Source organism: Cnephaeus nilssonii (assembly GCF_951640355.1).
Source record: "Cnephaeus nilssonii genome assembly, chromosome: 12".
Lineage (NCBI taxonomy): Eukaryota > Metazoa > Chordata > Mammalia > Chiroptera > Vespertilionidae > Cnephaeus > Cnephaeus nilssonii.
In genome coordinates, this window is record NC_137083.1 from 81,112,953 (window position 1) to 81,134,897 (window position 21,945).

The 21,945-nt window shown below is 56.5% G+C and overlaps 1 protein-coding gene across 1 annotated transcript in view; it reads right to left on the bottom strand.

Annotated features, from left to right (window-relative positions):
* Window positions 1–21,945, bottom strand: part of PTPRN2 (protein tyrosine phosphatase receptor type N2) — a gene marked incomplete at both ends in the record, with an annotated part of 459,743 nt that overhangs the window by 31,809 nt on the left and 405,989 nt on the right. The window contains 2 exons of the mRNA XM_079785821.1: window positions 3,559–3,632; window positions 14,306–14,453. Coding sequence (XP_079641947.1) covers window positions 3,559–3,632; window positions 14,306–14,453 — 222 coding nt within the window. The remainder of the gene's footprint in view (window positions 1–3,558; window positions 3,633–14,305; window positions 14,454–21,945) is intronic.

Genomic DNA, 21,945 nt, shown 5'->3' on the forward strand with positions numbered 1-21,945 from the left:
CTTTCTGATCGGTGTTTCGGGTTTCTTAGGATATATTCCTAGTAGTAGGATCACTGGGTCAATGGCAGTTCCATATTTAATTTTTTAGGAATCTCCATACTTTTTTCCATAATGGTTGCACCAGTCCACATTCCCACCAGCAGTGCACGAGGTTCTCTTTTCTCCACATCCTCGCCAGCACTTGTCGTTTGTTGATTGTTGATGGTAGCCATTCTGACAGGTGTGAGGTGACACCTCATTGTCATTTTAATTTGCATCTCTCTGATGATTAGTGACTTTGAGCATTTTTTTCATGTCTCTTGGCCATCTGTATGCCCTCTTTGGAGAAGTGTCTATTTAGGTCCTCTGCCCATTTAAAAAAAATATTTTATTAATTTTTTACAGAGAGGGAGAGGGATAGAGAGCTAGAAACATCGATGAGAGAGAAACATCGATCAGCCGCCTCATGCACACCCCCTACCGGGGATGTGCCCGCAACCAAGGTACATGCCCTTGACCGGAATCGAACCTGGGACCCTTCAGTCCGCAGGCCAAAGCTCCATCCACTGAGCCAAACCGGTTAGGGCAAATTGGATTGTTTGTCTTCCTTCTGTTAAGTTGTATGACTTTCTTATATATTTTTGATATTAACCCTTTATCAGATGTATCATCGCCAAACATGTTCTCCCATACAGTGGGCTCCCTTTTCATTTTGTTGACGGTTTCTTTTGCTGTGCAGAAGCTTTTTACTTTGATGTGGTCCCATTTGTTTATTTTCTCCTTAGTTTCCTTTGCCCCAGGAGCTGTACCGTAAACATATTGCTAGGAGAGATGTCTGAGATTTTGCTGCCTATGGTTTCTCCTAGGACTTTCATGGTTTCATTTACATTTAAGTCTTTTATCCATTTTGAGTTTATTCTTCTGTATGGTGTAAGTTGGTGGACTAGTTTCATTTTTTGCATGTATCTGTCCAATTTTCCCAACACCATTTATTGAAAAGACTGTCTTTACTCCATTGTATGCTTTTGCCTCCTTTGTCAAATATTAATTGAGAATGATGGCTTGGGTTGATTTCTGGGGTCTCTGTTCTGTTCCATTGGTCTATATGCTGTTCTTGTGCCGGTACCAGGCTGTTTGATTACAGTGGCTTTGTAGTTTAACTTGAAATCTGGTATTGTGATTCCTCCATCTTTGTTCTTCTTTCTCAAGATTGCTGCAGCGATTCAGGGTCTTTTTTGGTTCTATATAAATTTTTAGAGTATTTGTTCCAGATCTGTGAAATGTGCCATTGGTATTTTAATAGGGATGGCATTGAATCTGTAGAGTGCCTTGGGTATGGACATTGTAATGATGTTGATCCTACCAATCCAGGGACACTGGATTAAAACCTTAAACATTTCCTCCCTTAAGAAACTGCAGAATGAAGAGGAGGCGGTCCTCACCTGCTGATGGAGACTTCAGCCTGTCCCTGCTGTGAAACGTGCAGTTTGACAGAGCTGCCATGTGGCTGCCGGGGCTCAGCCTCCGCCCAGCGCCCCGCCGAGGGGGCCTCCCGGACACCGTGCGTGCGGGAGAGCAGGGCCTGGTTCCCTTTCCCGGCCTCCGATTTAAACGCAGAGACCGCCTGCTATTGACCGGGCGGTGGCGGAGTTTAATGCGGCTGAGCACAACCGCGGTGACCATGCCAGTCTCTCTGCGCAGCCCGGCTCCAGCCCTAACGGCGCTCTCAGCCAGCCGCGGGCGCAGCTGCCACGGCCGCCGCCATTCAGAGGAGGACGCTCCATGGCTTCCCGTCCGCCCTCACACCTCGCGGCGTAAGGAAGGCTGTGGCATCGGACAGAGGAGGGAGCACAAGGTCACTTCTCTCTCGGGCCGCCTTCTGACCCGTCCCCGCAGGCGCTGGCTCTGCACCAGCATCCGGCCCGCCCCACGCTGGGCTTCAGCGGCGCGGGCCTCGAACCCACAAGGGCGGGGGCTTGGGCCTGGGACGACTCCTTCAGTTCTCCCCTGGGTCCTCCCAGGGACCAGGAGCCACGGAAGGACGTGACTCTCCTGGTCCCAGGGGTCAGGGGTCAGTGCCACGGTCCGTCGCGGGCCGGGGCCAGGCAGCTACGGACCCGCCTCCCCGGACACAGCGCCTCTCACAGCGGGCGGCGGCCACCAGCGCGGCTTCGCCTTGATGGTTTGAATCAGAACCAACAAGAAAGTCCAAGCACATGGCAACGTGCTCGAGAAGACTGCGGCCGCAGGAGAACCTGGGAACCAGGGTTCGAGGTCCGGAGGCACCTGCAGGAGGACCCAGCACGGACAGCCTTCTCCCATGCGGCCACAGGCCAGGGCGGCTCGGCTGGGCAGGCGGGCGCGCCGCCGTCTCCTGCGCTGCCTGGACGGGCGGTGAGAAGTGCCGGGAAGCGCCATGTGGCTCAGGCCCGCGGGGTCTCAACAAGAGGCATTTAGACAACAGGCCCTTTGGGATGAAGGGGCCAGCTAGTGTGGCCACGTGGCCCGTCAGCAGCTGCCGCTTGAAGTCACGTGGCGATGCTCTCACGGACAGCTCACGGGGTGCCTTTCGCGAGTCCAAGACCCTGTCCCCCCCAAACCTCGTCACTGGTAAAGTCATTGCCTCGGAAAACAGCCAGGGCAGCGCCCCACACAGCCCTTGACTGGATGCGAATCAAGATTTCGGGGAGACGTCGCTACACCCCCCTTAAGACCAACGTGGAGAAACACGTCTAAATTGAGGCGACCTCAGCCTCTCGCCCTCATAAACCCACACCAAGCCCTTCTCTGCTGCCGGTTTAAATGCCATGCACCACACTCCTGTGGCCTCTGCCTTCAGGCACACAGCCCTCTCCCCGCGGCTGCAGACCCCCAGCCCTGCCCTCCCTGCCCAGGGCAGGGGCACCTCCCCAGAAGCTGGGACGGGGACCTGACAGTGCGGGGTCACGGGGTGACAGAGACCCCTGTCCCTTGTCTGGTCTGCAGCTCCAGCTCCCAGAGGGCACAGCACCTGCACCCTCCAGACCCCGGTGCCAGGCGTGGCTCTACTTCCCCTGAGTGCATCGGGCACCAGCGGCCTAGGAAAGGGCAAACCTCAGGCCGGGGGCAGGGCCCCTCCCGGTCACTGCTCCCTGCCAGGACTCAGCACCTGGATCACGGTAAGCTGGCTGCTGAATGACACCTGTTACTTCGTTGAGACTAATAACCTGGCTGAGACTAGTTACCTGGTTAGGGCTGGTTGCTGGTTGGGACTAAGAACCCAGTTGAGACTAGTTAACTGGTTAAGGCTGGTTCCTGTTTGAGGCTAGTTACCTAGTTGAGGCTAGTAACCTAGTAGAGACTAGTTATCTGGTTAAAGCTGGTTCCTGGTTGAAACTAGTTACGTGGCTAAGACTGGTTGTCTGGTAGAGACCAGTTACCTGGTTAAGGCTGGTTACTGGTTGAGGCTAGTTACCCAGCTGAGGCTAATTGCCAGCTCTCCTGGGAGCAGGGCAGGGCATGTTTTCCCTGCCGGCCTCACGTGGTTTGCCCACAGGGTGCCCTGGGAAAGGCTGTGGCCTCCGTGGGGACCGTACTTACAATGGGGCTGGCGTTGATGTAGTCCGAGTGGCTGTGGCTGTTTTCCGGCTTCAGCAGGATCCTGGAGTGGTCGTCTGCAAAGGCCCAGAGCAGAGTCAGGTCTGTGCCAGCCCGCACCGCCCAGGAGCGCGCAGCGGTGCCCGAGTGCCCCGTGGCTGCCCTGCAGGCGGCGTCCCTCCGAGTGCTCAGCCCTTCCCACGGAGCTCAGGGGGATCCGCCCCTGCTCCCCACTTACTCCCGTCACCGTCCGTGGAGGAGAATCGGGCTGTGCGAGGACCTGACATTATGTCCCACTTGGTACAACCGGAGAGACTCTTGTTTTTATATGTAAAGTTCAAACACCACCGTTATTTGCGACATTTACATAGAGTTTACCTTTAAACATGTTTGGCAACATAGTAAATAAATATCGACCTTCAGAGGAAGCTATTAGGCCATCACTCAATACCTCAAGCTTTGTCCTCGACAAGCAGCCGAATCCTCGAGGTGACAGGAATTTCGTTTTAAAAGGGACTAAGAGGAAAGGAAAATGCGGATCCAGCGGGAACAGGGCCGAGGTGTGCAGGGGGCCTCCCTGGCACAAACACCATAAACAGGCAGAGCACTGCCATTCACGCCGAGCCCAGGAGCCGGGGGGTGCAGGCCTGTGACCTCTCCAGTGCGTCCCCCTGCTGCGCACAGTGAGGGCCCTCTTTGCCCTTTTGCAGGAACTTTCAAAAGGAGACCTTGTGGGGAACGGAGCAGGGCCTGCTGGGAGCAGGTGGGTCACCGGGTCCCGCCCTCTCCTTCCAGCGCCCCTGGCTCCGCAGCCACCAGTCTGTCCCTCCCCGCAGGTGCACTGGAGCGCAGTCACTTCTGCCCGGGCTGCCTGTTGGCGCCATGCACACCTGCGCCTCCTCTGACGGTGGCCGGCTGGCGCAGGAAGCGGTTTTGGTGAATGCGAGCGGTGCTCCGCGGCCCTGCTCCCGGGTCTCGGGCTGTGGTCTGTGCTTCCCACCCCTGGGCTGTCACCTAGTTTCTAAATCACAGCTCTGGAGCCGGAGGCGCTGGGAGTCCTGGACCTGCTCCAACTCGGGGAGGATGTCTGTTGGCCTGGAGGCCGCCCTCCTGCTCTCATTGGGATATTCACGTCAGCTCTTCCCAGCAGAGACAAGGCGGATCAGAACCATCTAGAGCTGGGGACAGCCCACGCAGGCGTGGCGCGTACAGAGGTGTCCTGTGCATGTACCCAGATGTTGTACACGTGCTTTGCGGAATGTACAGTGGCGGCTGCCAAAGCACCCGCTAACATACGGGTAATGATGCAACCCCCACGGTGCAGTGGCTTTGGGCTCCCGCACACATTTATTCTTGAGAGAATGAAAACGGGCAGGAAATGGAAATAAATTTACCAGAAAAATTGGGCAACTCTGACACCCTACTGTGTTATAAACACGACCTCCAAAGTTAAGGTCAAGTGGACACACCGGCCTGAGATGGGGCGGCTCAGAAGCAGGCACCCTTGGCAGCAGGGCCTGCGGTCCCGGCCTGCCGTCCCAACCTGCGCAGAGTGCCAGCTGCTTCGGGGGCTCAGGGGCCTCCTGGGAGCCCCCCGGGGGCTTCAAAACGTCCGAGCTCCATGCCTGCCTGTCACAGCCGGGGCTCTGTGAGGTAGCAGGGAGCTTGTTCAGTTTCTGGCATTAGGCCCCTTGAACCTGCTTTTGAAACGCCTGGTGCCTGCAGAGTGGCGAGGCCAGGGCACAGAGTGGCGGCCCCACGGCGGGCGAGGGTTTTCGGCTCAGCTGGGCGAGTCTGAGTTACTCTGTGGCTCACTCTTCCTGCTCACTGTATTGTTGTTGGTTTTTATCTTCATGTGAGGGTACTTTTCTTCATTGCTTTTCAGGAAGGGAGGGGGAGAGAGCAACATTGATGTGAGAGAGAGAGAAACATCGATGTGAGAGACATTGACTGGTTGTCTCCTGCTTGTGCCCTGAAGAGGGGCGGGAGTGAACCTGAAACCCTGGTATGTGCCCTTGACCGGAATGGAACCTGAGACCCTTCGGTGCGGGGGTTGGGAGGGGGTAACCACTGAGCAGCACCAGCCATCGTTTTTGAGGCGATGTCCCTGGAGTCAGCGTGATGACAGCGGGCTCTGACCGCGGCACCCTTGTCCTCCGTGATGGGGCGGAGGGCGGCCTGGCGGGGCTGTGAGCTGAGGGGAAGCGGCTCATCCTCTCTCTGGCCTGGGCTCCACGGACTGGATCCTGTCCCTTCCTGTTCTCACACCTGCGCCGGCAGCAAATACAGCCCCGGGCCAACCCCCGCAGCAGGAAGGTGTGGCCCGGGGCGCTCGGCCGCTGGGCGTGTTCTGGACTCCCTCCGACCGCCCGCAGAGCCAGGAGACACGGATTCAGGCTGTCTTCCCGGCCGTGACCAAGGCCTTTCCCCCAACAAGAGCCACAGTACGACTGTCGTTTTAGAAATGCGTTTACCTCCCGTGGCCATTCCGTCCCACTTCAGGGCGAGGCCCGCTCCCTGCTTCCGCCGGGCACAGGTCACCTCACAGAGTGTGCCCTGCGCCTGGGTTTCGGGGTGAGCTCCTTTCAGCATCTGTGTGAGGCAGGCCTGGGGGGACCCCGGCTTCTGTGAGACACAGTGCTATTAGCCAACGCCACCCAGGAGCTTTATGAGGCCGCAGGCGTCAGCTTTGCCAAGCGGGAAGGGGAAGACGCCTACCAAGAACGGACTTGAGCCCTGGCGGGTGTGGCTCAGGTGGTTGGGTGTCGTCTTGTGTACCACAGAGTCGACGGTTCAGTTCCTGGCCAAGGGCGTGGACCTGGGTTGTAGGCTCGATCCCTCATAGGGGGTGTGCGGAGGCAACCAATCCATGTTTTTCTCTCATTGACGTTTCTCTCTCTCCCTTCCCCGCTCTCTAATATCTCAATAAAAACATATTCTTTACAAAAGAAGAAGCTTGAATGAGCTCCTGAGCACTCACCGTGCGCCAACGCCTGCTGCAAGGACAGTGTTTCTAATTTCTCCTGCGTTCGGTCTGTTCTAAACAGAACTCACACATGTCACCTGTCGCTCCCCACCGCACCGGGCCACAGACAGAATGGGGGCTGCTCTCCCATTCTGGGCTGAAACACTGAGGCCCGGAAGCACCCAGTGAGTGACTGGGCAGAGGCCACATGGCCAACGGCCAGGAGCCCAGGCGTGAGGTCCACTCCGCACCTGCAGCGAGGGGCGCTGGGCCAGCTGGTCACTATTGGAAAGCGTCGGACTGTCATCCAAAGTGCGGGATACTGATGTCGAACTCACAGGCGTGTCGTGGCACGAGGTGTGTGTAAGCAGGCATTGCTGTCATGTAGCAAGGGGCTCACGGACAAAGTCAGGATCGCAGGTGCACACGCCTGATGGTGAAAAGCCCGTAGAACGGACGGACGCGTTTAGGACGGTGGACACATGACGTTGCCACGAAGTAGATGGTTTTCATAAATGCCAACAGGAGACACTGCGTGCTGCGAGAGGCCACCGAGCCCTGCAGGTAGACAAGCGAGGGTCCTGTGGGGGTCGCTGCAGCTCGGCCCGCGGATCCGCGCCGGCATGGCCTGTCCAGGCCTGTCCCACGTGCCACACGAGCCGCCGGAGCCCACCCGAGAGGGCGCCAGGCCTCCGTGGCCGCCGATACCAAGGATCTCTACGGACGGTTCCCACAGCTGGGGAGTGACTCACCGACCAGGGCATGGCGATGTGGGCCCTGCACGAGCAGGGGAGGCCTGGGTGTGCGGAGGCGGAGTCCGCGGGCTCATGGCCGTCCAGGTGGTCAGCCTGGACTGGCACCGCTGCCATTCCCCTTTGTGATTTGGATGAAACCATCACGCTGGGCGGACGCCACCGTCCGTGCTTTGTAGCTTTGGCCGTGGAGGTGTGTGTGTGTCGGGGGACGGGCCAGCGCGTGTCTGGGGGGTCAGCTCCGAGTCGCTCATGTAGACCGTGCCCTGGGATAAGCCCACGGCGTCGGGCCACCATTCCTGCGTGGGCGTCGCAGGCCCAGGGCGGCTTCTGCTCTGTAAACCCACAGCCGAGGCTCTCCCGCACCATCAGCTCTGCGGTGAGGCCCGACGGCCGGCCTGATGGTTCCGCCAACACGCACAGAAATGCCTTTACTGACTGGGCTTGTAGTTGATGCAAAGCAATACATTTAAAAATGTGTTTTTTAATTGATTTTAGAGAGAGAGGAAGGGAGAGGGAGAGAGAAACATCGGTTGCCTCCCGCAGACACTCCGGCTGGGGCCCCAACCCGGAAGCTGGGCATGTGCCCGGCAGGCAGCCCAGCCAGTGACCGCTGAGTGCACGGGCCAACACGCGGCCTGCCGAGCCGCCCAGCCAGGGCGAAGCGACACATTTTTATTTCCTGTTTGTTCCTGGATTCTGAGAAGCTGAAGAGATGTTTTCTTTGCAGACGGTTTCCGATCACTGTGGCAGAGACGAAGGTGTGTGACGGGTCCCGGGGGCACGCGTGACTGGCCAGCTCACACCCACCAGTGCGTCCTTGGCCTCAGGGAGTGTGGGTCCTGTGGCTGCTGCAGGGAGCGCTCACACACCCAGCGCACAGACACCACCGCTTTAGTGCGGGCCCTGGCTTCCAGGTGCTGCCCAGCCTTCCGGCCCCGTGGCCTCTCCTCACATCACGTCTGCCTCCCTCGGGCATGGTCCCCGGGCGATCCAGGATAACTCCTGTGAGGGCACGTGGAATGCGAGCCTTCGCCACATCAGGTAACGTAGTCACGATCCTGAGGGTTGGGACGAGGGCACCTCGAAGGCCATTGTTTTGCTGCCACACCCAGCAACGTGACAAAGCACCGCCCGGCAGAGACCGAGAGGCCCCCAGGAGCAGCCCAAGGCAGAGTGGGTGCCCGCTGACACCCCCTCAGCCGGTTAGCAAGCGCCGCGGTGCTGGCTGCTGGTGCAGACGGTGGGGCCACGGGAGCGTCCGTCCTGTGTCTGTTTCAACCAAAAGCTTCGCAGGTGCACACCTCTCGTCCTGCAGACGGAAGCACTCCAACGGGAAGCCTCCCGGCGCCTGCGCCTCCGAGGACGGCGAGGAGGTGGAGATGGTAGACGGGAGGGCAGCGATTGCTGTCGAGGTTCTGGTGGCTGGGCAGGTGCGTGGGAACGGGCGGCCACCGTCTTCCAGCTGAGGCCAGAGACGCTGGTCACGCTGGCCGAGGCGGGTGCGGACGGGAGGCCTCTGTGGCGGGGTGCGGCCGAGCACGGTGGGTGTAGGTCTGGGACTGGGCCGGTGAGACGGCCCCTGGGAGGCACCTCAGAAAGCAAAGCGAGTGTAAAACCAAGGACGTTACAAAGCGGAGCATCCGAAACACAGCGGCGCCTGCCTGCGTCTGGTTAAAGAAGCACACCCAAAGCTGTGGCCAGGGACGTCGCTGGAATTAGGGAGCGTTGGGGGATTGAAAGAGGGTATTAGAGACCATTCTGATTTTATTAGTCCTAACAGGGCTGTGAGGGTGCAGGCACCGTCCTTGTTTTTAGGAGACGCGGGCTACAGTGGTGAGATGGCATGACGCCTGGAACTCACTGTGACACAGTTCCATCAGCAAACAAATAAAGCGTGCACACACACACACACACACACACACACACTCACACACCCTCACCCGCACCTACACACTCTCACACCCTCACTGTCACATACACACACTCACACACCCTCACTGTCACATACACACACTCTCTCACACACACACACACTCACACACCCTCACCCGCACCTACACAGTCTCACACCATCACTGTCACATACACACACTCTCTCACACACACACACACACACCCTCACCCGCACCTACACAATCTCACACCCTCACTGTCACATACACACACTCACACACCCTCACTGTCACATACACACACTCTCTCACACACACACACACTCACACACCCTCACCCGCACCTACACAGTCTCACACCATCACTGTCACATACACACACTCTCTCTCACACACACACACACCCTCACCCGCACCTACACAATCTCACACCCTCACTGTCACATACACACACTCACACACACACTCACACTCACACTCACACACACACACACACACACACACTCACACACCCTCACCCGCACCTACACACTCTCACACCCTCACTGTCACATACACACACTCACACACACACTCACACACCCTCACCCACACCTACACACTCACACACCCTCACTGTCACATACACACTCACACACACACTCACACACCCTCACCCACACCTACACACTCACACATTCTCACCCGCACCTACACACTCTCACACCCTCACTGTCACATAAACACACTCACACACCCTCACTGTCACATACACACACTCACACACACACACTGACACACACTCACTGTCACATACACACACCCTCACTGTCACACACACACACTCACACACCCTCACCCACACCTACACACTCACACACCCTCACTGTCACATGCACACACACTCACACCCTCACAGTCACATACACACATTCAAACACACACTCACACACCCTCACCCACACCTACACACTCACACACCCTCACTGTCACATACACACTCACACACACACACACACTCACACACCCTCACCCACACCTACACACTCACACATTCTCACCCACACCTACACACACACCCTCACTGTCACATACACACTCTCACACACACACTCACACACCCTCACCCACACCTACACACTCACACACCCTCACTGTCACATACACACACTCTCTCTCACACACACACTCACACACCCTCACCCACACCTACACACTCACACATTCTCACCTACACACACACCCTCACTGTCACATACACTCTCACACACACACACACACACTCACACACCTTCACCCACACCTACACACTCACACACCCTCACTGTCACATACACACACTCACACCCACGCCCACACACTAACACATGCACACACTCACACACCCTCACTGTCACATACACACACTCACACCCACACCCACACCCACACCCACATACTAACACATGCACACACACACACCCTCACCCACACCTACACACTCTCATACCCTCACTGTCACATACACACACTCACACTCACACACACTCGCACACCCATCCACTAACACATGCACACACATACCCTCACTGTCACATACACACACTCACACACACTCACACTCTCACACCCACACCCACACACTCACACACTCACACACGCACACACCCTCACTGTCACATACACACACTCACACAACCACAGCCACACACTAACACATGCACACACCCCCCCCTCACTGTCACATACACACACTCACACACCACACTCTCACACCCACACACACACACACTCACACACACACACACTCACACACCCTCACTGTCACATACACACACTCACACCCACACCCACACACTAACACATGCACACACTCACACACCCTCACTGTCACATACACACACTCACACCCACACCCACACACTAACACATGCACACACTCACCCTCACTGTCACATACACATGCTCACACTCACATTCTCACACCCACACACTCACACACGCACACACCCTCACTGTCACATACACACACTCACACACCCACAACCACACACTAACACATGCACACACTCACACACCCTCACTGTCACATACACACACTCACACATACTCACACTCTCACACCCACACCCACACCCACACACTCACACACACACACTAACACACCCTCACTGTCACATACACACACTCACACCCACATCCACACACTAACACATGCACACACATACCCTCACTGTCACATACACACACACTCACACACACTCACACTCTCACACCCACACCCACACACTCACACACTCACACACGCACACACCCTCACTGTCACATACACACACTCACACACACCACACTCTCACACCCACACCCACACACTCACACACACACTCACACACCCTCACTGTCACATACACACACTCACACCGACACCCACACCCACACACTAACACATGCACACACTCACACAGCCTCACTGTCATATACACACATGCTCACACTCACACCCACACCCACACACTAACACATGCACACACTCACACAGCCTCACTGTCATATACACATGCTCACACTCACACTCTCACACCCATACCCACATACTAACACATGCACACACTCACACACCCACACACACATGCACACTTACACAGTCACCCACACCCACACTCCCTCACACACTCACCCAAACACATGCACACTCTCACACACACACACACTGTCACACAACACTGTCTCACATGCACTCATTGTCACACCCTCCACACTCACACACATATGCACACACTCTCACATACACTCTCACACACACATGCACATACTCCCTCACACACACATGCACACTCTCACATATACACACTCAACTGTCACACACACATACACACTTACACATATACACACTCACTGTCACACACACTCACACCTTCCACATGCATGCACACTCTCACAAACATACTCACACACTCTCACATGCACACACTCCCTCACACACACCCAAACACACTCACTTACACTCACACACTAACTCACACTCATATAAACATCCATTCACACCCACACATACACACACCCCCACACACACTATCACACACACACTCACTCCCACACTCACACACATACGCACTTCCACACTCACATAAACACCCAAACACACGCACACTCACACATGCACACACACTCACACACACTCACACCCCCACACACACCACACTCCCACACTCACATAAACACCCAAACACACACACACACACTCACACTCACACACACACACACACACACCAGCAAAAATGTCCCACCGTCGAGGAGCCGTTGTGGAGTCAGGTCGCGGTGTGTAGTTGACCATGGGTTGTGATCCAGCCGAGTGTGTGTGATGTCAGCAGGGAGAGTGCGGGGCTGTGCCGAGCAGCGGCGTTTCTCCTCTGCAAAGGGCTCCGGGAGGGGCCCTCACGGGTCCGGCGTCAGGTCCTCTGGGTCAGGAGGGGACCTGCACTGATGGGAGACGGCCCACGCCGCCCCGGGTTGGGGGAAGGGACGCTGCCGGGTGGCACTGCTCTTTGCGCCTGGTGGCGGCACCTGGCGAGCACCCGCAGGTCACCAGGGCCTCGAGGACGCAGAGCCCGGCTGCCGGGACGGCCACCAGACGTTCCTCCCCGCCCCGCCCCGCCCGAGGTTACTGTCGAGGGTTTTATCAATGACTTGAAGGTGTAACTGTGCTTATAAATGTGTGATGGAGACCACGGAGGGGGAGGAACCGCGAACAAAAAGCCTCCCAGAGAGCGCACGGCAGGACGGCGCAGCTGAGCTCTGGCGCAGCCGGGGGAGGGGTCTGGGCCCACGTCGGGCTCACGGCAGGAAGACCCCGAGTTCTGCAAGCCAACAGTGGCACGCCCACTGCCCAACGAAAACTCCCACCGCCGGGCGAGAAGACCCCGCGAGGGAGGCACTGCCTCTGAGGCCACGGCGTGGCGGGTGTGTTCCCGAGGCTGGTCCCACCCACTCACTCCGAGGCTCTCCGCGTGGACGTGGCAAGACCAGCCAGCGTGTGAGAGGCCCCAGGTCCCCACTCCGAAGGGTGCAGGTCCCTCCTGATGGTTTCCCTCCAGGCCAGAGGAGGTGGCTGTGTGAGCGGAGGAGGCATGCGCCTTTGCTCGGGACCCTTTATCCCCTCGACCCAGCCTTGTGGGCTCGCTGCCCCCCCCCCCGCCCTTCCCACCCACCAGCAGGGCTGCGCCTCACGCCCCACGGCGGGCCGCCCGGACTGCGGACGGCCTTTCCAACTCCCAGTCCCCCAGTCCCAGGAAGAAGGTGGCTCCTGTTCGTGGCTCCGGCTCTGGTCAGAAGGGGCGTCGCCGCAGCCGGGCCTGGTCCCTGTGTGGCCGAGGACCGGACTGCGGCTGGCCCTGAGCCTGCCCATCAGGGCTGCGCAACGCCTGGAAGGGATGGTACCGCCCTCGGCCGCTGTGTCTGGCTTCCACGGGGGAGGGTGCCCGGGAAAGGCTCTGGGCTAACGCCCACCCACGAGACCTGCCAGCCCAGCCTGCACCTGACCTCGGGGACTTGAGGCGAGCGGCCCTGAGATCTGCTTCTTCCCAACTCTTTCCATCCAGGTCTCGAGGACAGAGGCCACGCGTGGCTCACCGGTGTCTGTGGCGAGTCCCTGGCACACGGCAGGTGCTTGATAAGCAGCTGTCGGCTGGACTTTTCTTCCTGCTTTTCCTCTGTCAGGGGCTCCTGGCCAGGGCGCGGCCCACAGTGGGTGCCTCGGCGACGGCTGCTCACCCCGCCCACAGCTGGCACCACGCTCATCCCCTCCAACCCTCACAGCGCAGCGTTGCCAGGGCGACCGCATGCTCCCAGCTGCAGAGGATGAGGCTCTGAGGGGTGTAGCAGCAAGTTTCCCACGCACCATGACAGCCGCCCGACAGCGCAGGCAGCCGGCACCTCTGTCCCCACTGGGGTTTTAGGACTGTGCCCGACCCCAAGACAGACACGGATTCTGTGATTTTAGGCTGGGACAGCCTCATGGGGCGTCCACACTGCTGTTCACAGTGGGGGACGGGCTGCCGCAGAGAGGGTGCATGGTGGGGTGGGGAAGGGGGGCTTCCCAGCCATGAGAATGACACGGGGGACCATGAAGACAGAGGTCCAGCCTGTCCCGCCCTTCCCGGTGGCGCCCCCGCGGTACGTACAGGCCAGCACCGCTGGGCAGCGGTTCTTTGGCACGTTCTCCTCCCTCTGGGCCACGAGCGAGCTGTTGGGCTCCGCCTGGTACGCGCACAGCGCCTCCCACTCCTTCTCCAGCCGGTTCTTGTTCCTCAGGTGGTCCTCCATGTAGGCCTGCAACGGGAACCAGCGTCAGGGCGCGGACCCGGGGCGCCGGGGCCCACATCCCCTGTGTGCACAATCAGGGCGCCCCTCCCCCCAGGCCTTCGGAAGGACAGGAGGACAGTCACGCGCAGACATGGAGCTCGCACTCCTGGCTGGGTCAGAGGGGTCTGTCGGTGTGGACACGCGGAGCCGGGCATGCAGACTCAGCCCATGACGCCGCCCCCTCGCTGCCAGGACAGGACTGGGAGCCAGGCCAGGGCAGACAGGTCTGATCAGCCACCAGGTGCTGGACGGAAACTGTGTCCCGCCGGGAGGCAGCGAGCGGGGCTCACGCCTCAGGGCGGCTCCCGTGCCACCTGAAGGGCACAGGCTCAGGAGGCCAGGAGGGGCAGGCTGGGAGCAGGTGTGGGCCAGGGGAACGCAGTGCAGAGGGCGGGCTCTGGAGGTCTGGCCGGGGTGTCGGGAGGTTTGGGAGCAGGGTCTGGGCTTGGAAACAGGAGGACGCTGCCAGGGAAGGGACGGATGCCGCTGCACAAAACAGCTCGTGTCCACGGGGCACCGCGTGGAAGGCTAAAGAGCCAGGATTCACCCAGCCGCCGACGCTGCGGCCGGGAAGGCGCCTCGGTGAATGTTCGCAGCGAAGCCACTTTCCTTTTGTCAGGAACCACCAGTGTGAACAGATACGGTGCTGCAGTGTTATCTGAGATCGAGGCCCAGTGCCGAAACGTGTGCACGGGCAGGGCCCCTAGCTGCTGCCGGCTGCCGGCCGGGGCCTCCCTCCCCCCCTGTCCCCCCCCCCCCCCGGCTGGCCCCGCCCCCTGGTCGAACTCCCTGATGAACTCCTGGTGGAGGGGACAATTTGCATATTATGCTCTTATTATATAGGATTGTTCCACTGAAAGTAGACAACGCACTGTTTGAAACTATTTCATGTGTCCACTCGAAGTCATGCTGAGACCGTTCGTTCAGAGAGCACCTCAGGGAGGAGCGGGGTGGCAGGGATCCCCGGAACGTGGCAGCGCGTGAGCGGTGGCTGGTGGGCAAGTGAGAGCCCCTCAGTGCCTAGATGAGCCCTGGCCTTTGTCCAAATGACCTGGACTCTCCACCCCAATGAGACCTTCCCCCATTTGGACCCCTCCCTCAGTCATCCCACCCCCTGCACCTTCTTCATGCTGATCCTCCTTAATGAATCTGTCCAAAGGTCAAGGTCAGTGCCAGTGAGCCTCCTCCTCTCAGGTCTAACCGGGACATGCCTGTCGCCACCCGTCTGATCTGCCTTACCGACAACCCCCACCTCAGACACTTACTGTTATCTTATTCATTTATTATTATTATTATTATTATTATTATTTTAAATATATCTCATTGATTCTTCACAGAGAGGAAGAGAGAGGGATAGAGAGCCAGAAACATTGATGAGAGAGAAACATCAATCAGCTGCCCCCTGCACACCCCCCACTGGGGCTGTGCCCACAACCAAGGTACATGCCCTTGACCGGAATCGAGCCTGGGACCTTGGAGTCCGCAGGCCGACGCTCCATCCACTGAGCCAAACCGGTTAGGGCTATTATTATTTTTGTTAACCCTCACCTGAGGAAATTTTTTTTTATTGACTCTTTTTAGAGAGAGTGGATGGGAGGGAGGGAGGGAGGGAGAGAGAGAAACATTGATGAGAGAGACATTGCTTGGTTGCTTCTTGCAATGCCCCAACCTGGGCCAGGGATTGGACCTGTAACCAGGTATGTGCCCTTGAGCAGGAATCGAACCCTTGGTCCTTTGGTGAGCAGGCCATTGCTCTAACCACTGAGCAACTAGCCACTTACTGTTTTATTGACTTTTAAAACCTTTATTATTGAGATTATTACAGATGTCCCTCTTTCCCCCCCATCACCCCCCTCCACCCAGTTCCCACCCTGCCCCAGGCCTTTACCACCCTACTGTCTGTGTCCATGGGTAATGCATATATGCATAGAAGTTCTTTGTTAACCTGTTCCCGCCGCCCCCCGCCCCCGAGATTCATCAGTGGTCTGTTCCATGGTTCCATGACTCTGGTTCTGTTTTATTCATCTGACTCAGGCCTGGTGCATGGATTCGTGCACCGGTGGGGGCCCTCTGTGTTGCCTGTGGGGATCAGGCTGAAACCGGAATGCACATCCCAAGTAGTAGTGCACGAAGTGCCAGGCCGTCGGGGAGGAGCCGCTCCCGCTCATTCCCGTCAGCTGAGCGTCTGCCCCTGTCTTCCACCGCCGCCCCTCGCATGTCCTGGTCTGCCGCACCCAGCTATGGAGAAGTGGGTCCCCAGGGCAGAGCTCCCATGGCCTCGCTAGGGGTGCAGATTGAGGCTTGGAGAAGTGGGGTGAGTGCCTGAGGGGCACCCGGGGCAGACCAGGGAGTCGTGGTAGCTGTGTGGCAAGGCCGCCACTTTGTGCCCCTTCCTGCAAGTCTGGGGTGGCTCCGGTCTGATAGGAGGAGGCGGGCGCTAGGGACGGAGTCCGTGGTCTCTTTTTCCCCTCCCTCCGTCCCTTGGTCCGGCTGCCCTGGGAGGACATGGCTGGAGGGGTTGATGGGGTTGGGGCGCCACACCTCTGGAGCAGGGCCTGGGGAGGGGCGGAATTTGGGCCGATGGCCCGGCCTCCCAATGTGAACGCAGCGCAGCGCCACCTGCTTGTGATCTTTCATTGACTCAATCGCCTGTTTCTCTTTTCGTCTAAGTTGGTCAGCGCACGTCATAGCGACCGGTCGACTGGTCGCTTAGGCTTTTATATATATAGAGTCCTTGTTTTGTTCATTAGATTTCTTGTTCCTTTATTTTGATTTTTAGATTCAATTGTTGATAGATATGTATTTATTGCCATATTGTTCATATTTTTTCTTTTTTTGTGTGTGTTCGTATTTTTTATCTTTCTTCCTTCTCCTCCTCCTTCTTCCACTTCACCTCTTCCTCATTCTCCTTCTCCTTCTCCTTCTTTCTCTTCTTAAAAGAGACCCTTCAACATTTCACATCATACTGGTTTGATGATGATGAACTCTTTTAGCTTTTCCTTTTTTTAAAAATTCTTTATTGATTAAAGTATTAAATATGTCTCTTTCCCCCCCCCCCCCCCCATCGATCTCTCCCAGCCACTCCTACCCTCTCCTTTAGCTTTTTCTTGTCTGTGAAGCTATTTCTGATCTTCAATTCTAAGTGAGAGCTTTGCTGGGTAGAGTAATCTTTGTTGTAGATCCTTGCTGTTTATAGCTTTGAATATTTCTTGCCACTCCCTCTGGCTTGCAAAATTTCTGTTGAGAAATTAGCTGACAATCATATGGGTACTTCCTTATAAGTCATTAACTGCTTTTCTTTTGCTGCTTTTAAGATTCTCTCTTTGTCTTTAACCCTTGGCATTTCAATTATGATGTGTCTTGGTGTGGGCCTCTTTGGGTTCCTCTTGTTTGGGACTCTTTGTGCTTCCTGGACTTTGAAGTCTATTTCTTTTACCAGGTAGGGGAAGTTTTGTCATTATTTTTTCAAATAGGTTTTCAATACCTTGTTCTCTCTCTTCTCCTTCAGGCACCCCCATAATGTGAATGTTGCTTGAAGTTGTCCCAGAGGCTCCTTACTCTATCTTCATATTTTTGGATTCTTTTTTTTTTTTTTAATCTTCTGGTTGGGTGTTTTTTGCTTCCTCATATTACAAATCATTGATTTGATTCTTGGAATCCTCTATTCTACTGTTGGTTCCCTGTAAATTATTCTTCATTTCAGTTAGTGTATCCTCCATTTTTGACTGGTCCTTTTTCACGACTTTGATGTTCTCACTAAGATCCTTAAAATTATCACTAAGATCTTGAAAGTCTCACTAAGTCCCCTGAAGCTCTCATTAAATTCCTTGAGCATCCTTATAACCATTGCTTTGAACTCTGTATCTAGTAGTTTGCTTGCTTTCATTTCATTTAGTTCTTTTCTGGAGATTCCTCCATTTCTTTCATTTGTGACATGTTTCTTTGTCTCCGCATTTTGGCTGCTTCCCTGTGTTTGTTTCTATGTATCAGGTAGAGTTGCTATGTCTCCTGGAATTGGTAGAGTGGACTTGTGTAGTAGGTGTCCTGTAGGTCCCAGTGGCTCAGCCTCCCCAGTCACCTGAGGTGGACACTCTTGGTGCACCCCTGTGTGCACAGTCTTTTTTTTTTTTTAAATATATTTTATTGTTTTTTTACAGAGAGGAAGAGAGAGGAAGAGAGAGTTAGAAACATCGATGAGAGAGAAACATTGATCAGCTGCCTCTTGCACACCCCCTACTGGGGATGTGCCCGCAACCAAGGTACATGCCCTTGACCGGAATCGAACCTGGGACCCTTGAGTCCGCAGGCCGACGCTCTATCCACTGAGCCAAACCGGTTTCGGCATGTGTGCACAGTCTTGTTGTAGTTGAGCCTTGATTGCTGTTGGTGTCACTGGGAGGAATTGACCTCCAGACCAATTGGCTGTGAGGTCCAGCTGTGACTACAGTGGAAGAGCTGCTGTGCAGGAGACACCCTTATGGAACAGGCCTTGCTTCTATGGGGCTTTGGTGCTCACTGAGTCTGTTCCTTGAGTGTGTTGCTTGTGGACGTGTAAAGTTGTAATCTGGTGTGGTCTAAAGCTGTTCACTGGGTGCACTGCCTCTGGGAGGTGCAAAGTCAGCCACTGCCTGGGGCCACCCAGCAGGACCTACAGAGCGATCTGCAGATGGCTGCTACTTGTGTTGAGTTTGGAAGTGCCCAGGTGAGGCCCAGGTGTGAAGCAAGGCAGGCTGCTGCTGGTGTGGGGTCTTGGGCCTCTAATTGATAGGCATGTAGCACACTGAGCTCAGCTGCTGTTTGTTTGGGAGATTTTAGGAAAGTCTGAAGCCTGAGGCAGGACAGGCCATTCAGATAGAAAAGCTGCTACAAACAGTTTGGGTGAAGCTGCAATTGGGTGGGGCGGGGTCTCAAGAATCACCAGGGCTGAGCCAGGCTGATGGAGACTCAGATATGGCTACTAGTCAGCTCTGTGATGGGGGAGGTCACAGAACAAGAACAATGACTGCACCAGCACTTTTGTCTGGGAGAAAGCTGCCCCTAGTTCCTGCCCCGATGCAAGACAGTCCAGTTCCTCCCCATATGTCCCTGGCTCTTTCCAAGCCATTGCCCCAGCACTGGAGCTCAGAGGGAGTGGGACCATGTAAGTTTGTGCACTGGCCCTTTAAAAGGAACTGCTTGGGTCTCCAGCAGCCTCTGTGTCACTCAGCCACAATCCCCACTAGTTTTTACAGCCCAAAGTTAAAGGGACTTCTCTTCCCAGCGCTGGAACCCTGGGCTGTGGGTTTGGTGTGGGGCCGGGGCCCCTTGATCCCCACAGGAAGCCTCTGTAGCCACAATATCCCTCTCGATTAAAAACACACCACGCACAAAAACACACACCCCACATGGGTGTTGGACCAGCCTGTTCCCTCTCTCCACCCCTCCTACCAGTCTCGATGCACTTTCTTCTTTACTTCTCTAGGAGGACTTCCATTCAGCCAGCTTCCAGGCGGGTTCTGGATGACGGTAGCTCTGTATTTTAGTTGTGATTTTGATGTGGTTGTGGGAGATGCACTTGCCTACGTCACCGTCTTGGTTCCTCCCCAGACACTTACTGTTTAAGGCCTCGTCTCTGTGAGGTCAGTCACATTCTCCTGGGCGTCAGGATCTTCCTCTTCTTGGGGTCACTTGTTTTGAGAATGGGGCTCACTTAGCATGTGGTTTGGGCATATGGTCAATATTGTGGAATGATTGCAGCCTGGAACTTTGTAAGTAATTGGAATCACAGAGAACAATTTTATATCCATGATGAGCATCCAAACGAATTTGCTTTCAGATCTTTTGAAATTTGGAAGAATCACCCAGGAAAGTAACACAGGGCTTGGTTTCCTCGTTTCCTCTCCGCCTCCTCCTTTCTGGGTGATGCAAGCAGCACCCAACATGCCCAGCAGGAGGGCCACGTTCGAACGCCAGCGGTAAATGCAGGGGCAGCGGAGTTCAGAAGGTCATCTCCGCCATGCTCTTCTTCTCCAAGTCTGTTCCTCCCTCTGAGTTGGACCTGGCACGGTCTGTCCCACGTCTCAGGGTCCTGTGAACTCCTGCTCACGGGGAAGGCCTCCTCGCGGGGATGGAACCGTGCTGTCACCGTTAAGGAGCTGGACATTTCTAGAACCTGTCGTCACAATGGGCTGCGAGCTCCTGGCGCTAGGGGACTCGTTTAGACCACGTGCATCACTCTGCACGGTCCTACTCTGGGGGTTGCACATGGCAGGTGCTGTCAACAGTACTGGCAGGAGCCGCCCGGCCAGGTGCAGGAGCTAGCTAGGTGCTGATGGGTGCAGGAGCCCACCGGGTGCTGGTGCAGGAGCCGGCTGGTGCAAGAGCCGGCTGGTGCAGGAGCTGGCTGGGTGCTGATTGGTGCAGGAGCCCACCGGGGGCTGGTGCAGGAGCCGGCTGGTGCAGGAGCTGGCTGGGTGCTGGTGCAGGAGCCGGGCCGGGTGCAGGAGTGACCCCACACCACATCCTGAGAATGCAAATCTCAGAGCGGGTGCTCAGCGCTAGCTGGCCGAGCTGAGGAGCTCAGGAGGTGGACGCGGCTGCTGCTGCTTGCCAAGTGGGGCGCGGGGAGCCTGCCTCTCACCTTTGCGAGTTGCTCTCCACACTCCCCGCATCCAGAGGGCAGGCAGAGGTTCTGAAAGGGTCCTGGTGGGAAGAACGCGCCGCCTTTACATTTGTGGAGTCCAGTGCCCGCCGACGCTGCGGTGCCGAGTGGGAAGGGCTGCACCCGAATCCTGCCTCCTGCCAGGAACCTCGGTGCCACGGCTCGCAGACACGAGAGGCCCCGGCTCACACCCCTCGGGGGAGACCCCAAGGTTTTGGAATCTGGGTTTCCCAAGTTAGGGGCCAGCACGCACTGTGGGCCTCAGACTGCATGGGTCAGCTCTTACAGCAGGCCACGATGCTTGAGTTTCTTTGAGGTTTTTGTTCTTTTGCCTGTTGGGGATAATGTCAGTTTTCATGAGCCCTGTGTTATGAGCTATTATTAACCCAACCCAAGCACTTCCTGCTTCCAGCGCCCCGTCGCCACCCACATGATCAGACCGTCTGGCAGAAGGACTATGAACAGCCGCTGGTGACAAGGACTGCTTGCCTCCGATGACTGGTTTGATGATGAAAGCAGTCTCCTGGGCAGACATGGCGACTGGCTTCCGCACGGATGGTGTCATTACAGCATCCAGACCTTGGGAACAACAGTGGTGTTGCCATTCTAAGACGCGGCGTGCCCACATTGGCTGATTTGGCCTAAATGTTTTATGTACGGTTTCCTGCTGGATGGTCAGCCCCCGAGGGCAGGAAAGCGGTTTCTATGGAGACCTGGGTAGCTCTGGCACACGCCAGCCACGGCACCGCGGCTCAGGAGCCCTCACAAGCGGGGAGGCGCTTGATGCTGAAGGGCAACGCAGAGAGCGAAAGGGCTGGT